This window comes from Juglans microcarpa x Juglans regia, chromosome 1D, assembly GCF_004785595.1.
Source record: "Juglans microcarpa x Juglans regia isolate MS1-56 chromosome 1D, Jm3101_v1.0, whole genome shotgun sequence".
NCBI classification, from domain to species: Eukaryota; Viridiplantae; Streptophyta; class Magnoliopsida; order Fagales; family Juglandaceae; genus Juglans; species Juglans microcarpa x Juglans regia.
In genome coordinates, this window is record NC_054594.1 from 11,244,361 (window position 1) to 11,252,498 (window position 8,138).

Below are 8,138 nucleotides of genomic sequence, written 5' to 3' on the forward strand. Positions count from 1 at the left end.
ACTTCCTCGATGTTGCCTAAGCACGTTGTCATTTTGGCATCCCCAGCTGCTTTGAAATCCCCTGCATTGGTGGAGGTTACAAACTCTAAGGGGACCTCAGGCGGTGGAACGAAAACTTGAGAGTCCTTCAGGGGAGGTTCAAGAAAGGCCACAAAGAAGGCCATCTCTAACTCTTCTTCCCCACAGTTGAGGATTCCTGTTGACCCCATGTTGTTTAGCGGGGTGGGATCTTTGCACGCTACTGGTGAGGTGGGAGCTCGGGGTGCCATGGAGGCAGAGCCCGCTCGGCTCGAGAAGCACTGGCACTCATCGAAGGATGCAGTTGTTCATGGACGGGCTTTGTGGCTCTTGAAAAAGGAAGGGTCGTGGGAGAATTGACCCACAAGAGCATTTCTTCGAGGCGCGAAGTTGCTGCCACTGTCACCCGACCTCGATGACTTCTCCTCAACCTCAATGCGAGGTTTCTTCCCCCTTCGTCCCCAAGAAGACGATTGGCTCTCCAGTAGCCCTCTCCCGTTGAAGCAAGATTGGTCTAGGGAAGTCAGGAAGTAGTCTATATTGAACCTAATCAGCAAGGCCTCAGAGTCGACATCATATGGGTGAGCTCTTTCCCAAGTGTAGACTGCTTCTAACCAGGCTTGCTCATGCCCGATCAACTTCAGGTTGATCTCTTTATCGTCCAGTATGATGCCCCAAATGGCGTAAACAAGGAACTCTCAGTGGGCTGCCTCCTCGGCAGGAAACTCACAACCTTTGCCCATCACGAAGAATAATCGTTTGAACCAGTCCTTGATGTGTGAAAAATAGGGTTCCAAGAGAGTGACCTTGCATCTCGCCCAAGAACGGAAATTGCATAGGTTGTTGTTCAGGTGCAACACGTTGTGCGTAAATAAGAACTCCCTGGCGGTTAGGTATGGGTAGACTTCACCGAGGGGTCCTAGGACCATGTGTCAAACTATACAACAGTACAACAAGATCCTCCACATGTTGGAGTGGAGCTAGGCTAGAGCCAAGCGAAGGATGTTCAAAATCTCATGGACTAGGCGGCAGAAGGGCAACTGTAGCCCGTTGGTATACATCGAGGGTTATAGGGCCACCTTTGTGGCAAACCACTCCGAGTCCACTACCCCTTGGCAGTTTGCCAGGGCCTCGAAGTTTGTAGTGCCAACATTCCAAAGGAATTCCTGAATGACCTCAAGTCTGCGAGAGTGATTGACGAGGCCTAGTGACACCCATCAAAATGTTGGGACTCATCGTAAGCCTCAAGGAGATTTGGACCCCCAAGGACTCTTGCAGATCCCTCTGGACGGGATGAACAAGCGCTCTTGGAAGCAAAACTAAAGGTGTTCTTGAGTGCCATTGATAGGGCTTGGAGGGAGAGGAAGAAAAAGATTAGGAAAAGTTTGAGAAGGGAAGTAGACAATGGGCTCAAAGAAGTGAGGAGTGCGCAAGAAGACTGGAGAAAGAAAGTAAAAAATGAAAGGGGGGTTTAGTTTAAATAGGTGACTATGACAATAGAGTTGCCTAGACGGAGAAGTGACAAGTGTCATTTGGTGAAAAATCATGTGATTTTCTGCTGCACAGGAGAAAGTGGGGCCATGCCATTACACACAACCTCCAACGTGGGAAGGAGAATTGTCGCGCGTGACAAGTAGCCTCCCACATCAGATGTCACGACCTGCCAAAAGAAGGAAATGATTATAAAATTCTTATTATACGCGTACAGTGGGAATTGACAAGGTAACTGGAGATGATGCAAATCTTATACTTTGTTGGTCTCGAATGGGAAGGGATGCTTATATCCCACTTGAGCTGGGCAGAGTCTATGCTGAAGGCACTCCACACATCAACCCCCCTTTGTGCCCCAACCACGGGTTTTGTAAAGGATAAGCCGCCTAGAGCCTAAGGAAGAAGAAGCCCAAGGCCAGGGCCTAAGGAGAGGTGGTTCTATGGTGACGGGGCGCTGACATTCTTGACAGCACCCTGCACACGTGCATAATGATAGGGTCACACCGTCAAAAGATAAACGCCTACACTGGCAGATGTCACAGTAAGCCGACATTTCTCCCATAGTGTGCATGACACGACCCCTTGCCACTAACAGGAGCACACTGGGAGCAGCCGTGCATACCAACCCACCGCGAGTACGACCCTTTCCCTCTTACATGGGATACAAGGGACCACCTTAACTAGCAGTATAAAAGCCAACCTTCATGCTCTCTGATTTATTAAAATTCTCCTAAAAATAAAGGAACACTAACTTAGGCATCGGAGGTTACCCATACACCGAGCCACCGCCTTACTTGTATTGCAGGTAACTTGCCCAACAATAATATTATCTATAAGTCACTTCCACACCATCATTAGTAATATTACAAACCATAAATTGTTCGTCACCCAAATCAAAAGATTAGTGGTATTACAAACATTTATATCTTCTCATAGATAGGCCCCCGAACTATTCCTTAGGTTGCACTTGCTCCTCCTCTTTGTATTTGCCTTATTACTTACAACTGCATCAAAGTCTACATTTTCGAGGAGTGAAACCTTAGTGGCACTCCCATAGTGAGATTTCAAGGAAATCTCATTAAGTTATAACCCAGAAAACAACTATAAATGCAAGATGTGGAGATGAATATGAAGTAATGAATTTCAAATAAAATCGAAGAAATGATATACACACCGAGGCTCCCGTCTCTGAGCAATTAAAGTAAACATAAATCACCATAGTAATTTCAGAGCACCCAATGTCCAAAGTATCTCATAACATTTTTCGGACCCCAAGTCCAAACTCATCATGAAAACCATCAACGTTGGACTTAGGTCCATTCAATAACATGAAATCCATATCATCAACCATTTCCATTTATTAACATGCATGCTACGATCTCTCCTTTCTCATGGTCTTACGTACATCCTAGCTCTCTTTGCTACACTGCAAATAACTTCACACTTCGTACTTGATCATGGCGCCTTCTAGCCCCTGTCAGTTGAGAGACCAAGACTTTGACCCGAGAGCATTACCATCTCGGCCGAGCCAATTGTTGCCTAGCAACAACCCATGTGACATCATTTAATGCCCCAAGTAATCAAAGAAACTCCACCAAGATAATGTTTCATCTCGGCTTGGGGTCGTGATCCACTTATAGATCCAAAAAATCCTCTTAAAATAGGAAATAAGAAACTTTTTACCGGATAATATCAACTCTTTAACAAGAAAGCCAGTAAATCAAATGAAGTATCATGCATGCAGAAGAATATTAAAAGAATGGGAAACAAAAATGTAATAGATCGTAACCCGACATGCCAAAAGTCATTAACTGACATTTCTAGTGTTATCGTAGCAAAAAATCTACATGCATCGTGAGCTTTCACCAAATTTTGTTGACGATCTGGCGGCCTCCCTCTATTCAATGAGGGTTCTGGTGTCTAAAAGCGTGAAATTTTGAGCATTTCCCTCATACTCAGAGCTTGTGCCTTCACTCGAAATTTAGAGCAAACAACAAGAAGGGAGAGAGAGAGAGAGAGTTTCTCTTAGTTATGCAGAGATCCCAAAGCGTGAAGATCAAAGATGTCGACGAGACAAGGCTTTTATACCAAGTGTGTAGTCTATCACGAGTCTCACAGTTCTCAATGTGGATTGGCTGATAAATCTGTATGTCCTCCACTGTCTAGGTGTAAGTCTGCTAGAGAGGGTAACTGCAATGGAAAGAACTTGCCTCTGCGTGTCTCAAAATTTCAACCAATGAGACAAGAAGTGAAATCTGCCTGTTGTGAATATATTAACTCAATTGCATATATTATTTAATTTTCATTTTAGTTCTAAATCAATTTGAGGGATGATGTGGCTTTATAAGAATAATTTTTTCATGTAATGATAATTAAATAAATGAGCGGATAATGATGCTTCATGAGAGCAAGAAATAGTAATGCTAGAGAGAAGCCACTATAGCAGTGCGCACTTTGCACTCACTTCGTGGCTGCTTCTAGTTGATTGTTCCCACCACTCACTTGGAGAGATGTGTGGTCTACATGATGCCACATCATATGTACAAAATAGATACTCCCAATAATGGCTTCTATCTATATTTATTTCTTTAGAAATTACATGGTATTAGTCGCAGATCCACAAGAATAATTTTTTTCTGAAAAATAAATGAAAAATAATTATTTCTATAGATTAGGACTAAGCGGGTAAAAAACAATGGAACGAAAAAGAAATGCGACCAGCAGTAGGTAGTCGTAGTTTGCAAGAATTGGCGGGAATGATGATTCCTTCAAACGAGACTCCATTTCCAACCAACCCCTCCCCCACCACCCAACCAATCATCACCACCAACCATACACCTTCAAACCAAGATATTTAGACCCCTCAACAGCATTCCTTCACAGTCACATTCCGACCCCTCCCCGCTCTCTCACCACCAACCATACATGACCTTCAAACCCATGGGATATAGACTCCTCAACCGCCTCAACAACATTCCTTCACAATCACATTCCGACTTCTTGTTCTTGTAAGGCTTTGTTTCCAGAATCAACACTTCGCTAATAGTTTTCTGAATGGCAAATCTGAGATCTTGGGTTCCGAATCAACTTGTCGTTGTTGGGTTTTGTGTTTCGATTCTTGTCTTGGAGCTGAACGTTCCTGCATTAGCAGATGAGAGTGGTAACATTGGTGGTGGTGGTGGCCGTGCTGAAGTGCCGGAGCTTTGTGGGACGGATTTGAGTTTCCTTCCTACGCCATATGGAAACTTATCCCATGTCTTCTGTAAACCTATTTGGAATACTTTTGTCTTGAGGGTAAGTCCGATGCTCTAATTTAATCTTCTTAAGTTAGTGTGATTAGCATACTTTGAGGTCAGATCGATGTAGCAAGTTAATCTGTTTATGATCTTACATATGATGGTTGCCATTATATTAGTTTGGCGTGAACTTTTTCCTTGCTTGGTTCCTAGCTTTTGCCTTTGTTTCTGTTGCTGAGCGTGTCCTTTGGTTGGCTAAAATACTCAAATGTTAGGCTTTGTTGGTGAAAAACATAATCATGTTTCCAAACTTTCACACGTAATAAAAAAAATTAGCTTTTATAGAGGTCATGATTCCGATTGAGATCCTTTTCAATTTCTTAAAAGAATTGAATGGTCCAATATAAACACATAAATTAACACAACATGATATTAAATGTTCATGTGAAGTTCCTTGTGCTCGAAATCATATATGGGCAGTATTAAATATTTATTGTAAAACTTGTGTCTATGTCTCTCTAGAATTGAATAATTCAATTCGGTCAGGTAATAAGAAAGGATCTCTATTCACGTGTCCTACTAATAAAAAGTGGCCGCAGTGTCGTTTTGGTAGATCCATACTAATGTACTGACATCTTTTGCTGCAGCACTCCCAGAACGAAGATCATGTAGTAAACATTATATTGTCGGCTGTATACACCACTGGTTGGGTGGGATTGGGGTTTTCCAAGGATGGTATGATGGTTGGTTCCAGTGCCATGGTGGGATGGCTTAATAGAAAAGGTCATGCAAAAATCAAGCAATACTATTTGCAAGGTTCCAAGGAATGGCAAGTCATACCAGACAAAGGTGAATTGCCACTAACTGGTATTCCTACATATGTGGGGATTCATGGGGCCATGATTCACTTGGCATACCAGATGAAATTTGAAAATAAACTTGCTCGGCAACCAATTATATTGGCTTTTGGAAGCGCATCCCCAAAGCATTCCCACCTACCTAAGCATGATGACAAAACAACCATCATGTTTGACTTCTCTCCAGGTTTTTTCTCACTACTGTCACTTGAGTTCTTTGCGTTAGAAAAAATCTATTTACAAGCCTGCTTATTGGCACATGCACCCAATACACCATTGATGTGGAAACCTTCCACATCAACCACCGTAAAAAGTACTGGTATTTTGGCTTTTTATAACTAATGAGGTTTGTAACGAGTTCCATAGAAAGTGGTGTGTTTATATGTCAGTTCATAAGAAGCAGAACTCTGATATCAAATGTTTCCTTCTGCTTTTCTGCATGGTAAAATCCTATGTATATAGTCATTACCCTATTCACACCTCATGTGGCCCTTTTATCTTGACTTTTTAAGTACCTTTGGATGCAATCAATAACAAGTCTTGATTCTTTCTGCAGTGCAGAACACAGACTGATACTGCTTCTAACTTTCACAGGTTCTCATGCGGCCGTTGCATCCACTGATTTTGGCCCGATGAAAAAGAACCATGGGATATTGGGTATAATCGGATGGGGTCTGATCCTTCCTATTGGAGCAATCATCCCAAGATACTTCAAGCATAAGGACCCCTTATGGTACTACCTTCATTCGGTTTTTCAAGTTGTGGGGTTTGTCATCGGGCTTGCTGGCGTGGTACTCGGACGTCGACTTTATAATATGATAAAAGCTGATTTTCCAACGCATAGAGGCATAGGAATCTTTGTTCTTGTTCTCAGTATTCTTCAGGTTCAACCTCAACACTATGATTCAATCTAAGAGTTCTCTAGTATCTATTCTATTTGTTAAAAACTAACACAATGCAACTTTGAACTACTTGAAAGTAATAATTTTCAATCTCATGATTGTACTCAGTATTCTTCAGGTGCATTTTTCCTTTTTAATATATTGGTAACTTGCATATACACAACTTCTAGACGAACTCGGATATTAACTATCAGGATTCTAATGGAGAATTATGATTGATGTTCAGATTCTGGCTTTCTTTCTACGGCCGAACAGGGAGGCCAAGATTCGGAAGTTCTGGAATTGGTACCATCATTGGGTTGGAAGACTTGCCCTCTTTTTTGGAGCTTTGAACATTGTGTTGGGAATCCAGATTGGAGGTGCAGGGAACGATTGGAAAATAGGCTACGGATTTCTTCTGAGTGTAGTCATCCTCACAGTCATTGTTCTGGAAGTATTGGCGTGGATGAAAAAGTCAGAGAAGGCTACTGACATGGATCAATCCTTCCAAATGAATCCGGTTGAATAAGTTACACTCAATTACTTGGTCTAGAAGGTTTGATTTTCTCTTCACAAAAATGTTCATTTGATTATTTTATTTATGAAAGTATTCATTCTGAACTTTCATGACCACTTTACTGAAACAGGATCATTGATGCTCGATGTTGCATTTCGGACAAAGCGGTCTGAAATTATATATGTTTGTGTTGATTTCTGATCTTGAAAATGGGCAAGCTGGTTGAATCTCACTCTGGTCAATTTCCACTGCAACCTGTTCGAACTGGGTTTTTGATCCTATCTCGATTTCTTATTCTTTGCCAGATTGGACAATACCAATCAATCTCAGCTTCCCTTTCAAGGTAACTAACAAGAGTGATGAACTTCCGCTTTTTGATGTGGTCATTGTTTTCTTGATGTCAACAGAGGTTGTTCTTGATTTTGATATTTTGAGGATTTTTTGCTCTTTTTCTGTACAAAGTCTGTATATAGAACGTAATGAGCAAGCGAGAATATTGTTTTTATGAAAAAAACACCGATTCTGAGTGGAAGAGTTATAAATCATACATGTAGTAGCCACTGAGTGCTGTTCCCCCACAAGCTGTCTAATTTTTATTTTTATTTTTATTTTTTGCTTTTAAATTGGGGACAAGGGATTGTGGGTGATGGTCCTGGATAGGCAAGGCTGATGGGAGGACAGTCTTCAAAATGGTCCCAGAAATATATACTGCACGGAGACCAACTCGTGAACAGTTACAAAAATTATATTCACCATGTTGTAAATAATAGTGAGATTATTAGTTGAAATTAAATAAAATGATTTCATCTCACCTCTATATCCAAACGGACCCTTCAGAGATGAGATGAGTTGAGATTAAAGTTAAAAAGTTGAATAAAATATTATTAAAATATATTTTTTAATATTATTTTTATTTTGAGATTTAAAAAAGTTGAATTGTTTACTTTATTTTGTGTGAAAATTTGAGAAAGTTGTAATGATGAGATGAGAAGTTTTCAAAATTTTGGATTTTAGTCTTGAAAACAAGCCAACCCGCCTTATATGAGTTTACTTCCATAAATTACCACTTCAAAAGTTTGGATTTCTTTATTTTTGGGCAACATTGTTCATTGTAAAAAAAGACAGAGGAACAGCTACA

The 8,138-nt window shown here is 41.0% G+C and overlaps 1 protein-coding gene and 1 long non-coding RNA gene across 2 annotated transcripts; one reads left to right on the forward strand and one right to left on the reverse strand.

Moving 5' to 3' along the window:
* Nucleotides 1-2,632: 2,632 nt before the first annotated feature.
* LOC121234927 lies at nucleotides 2,633-3,832 on the reverse strand. Its single transcript, XR_005934471.1, has 2 exons — nucleotides 3,357-3,832; nucleotides 2,633-3,163 (listed from the first exon to the last, which is right to left on the reverse strand). It is a non-coding gene; the product is annotated as an uncharacterized LOC121234927 (long non-coding RNA).
* A 567-nt stretch (nucleotides 3,833-4,399) lies between these two features.
* On the forward strand, nucleotides 4,400-7,578 carry LOC121234917 (cytochrome b561 and DOMON domain-containing protein At3g61750-like). The gene is made up of 5 exons (XM_041131063.1): nucleotides 4,400-4,803; nucleotides 5,393-5,789; nucleotides 6,197-6,486; nucleotides 6,731-7,042; nucleotides 7,131-7,578. Exons 1-4 carry the CDS (start codon nucleotides 4,564-4,566, stop codon nucleotides 7,010-7,012), a joined length of 1,209 nt encoding a protein of 402 aa, XP_040986997.1. The 5' UTR covers nucleotides 4,400-4,563; the 3' UTR covers nucleotides 7,013-7,042; nucleotides 7,131-7,578.
* The last annotated feature ends 560 nt before the right edge of the window (nucleotides 7,579-8,138 follow it).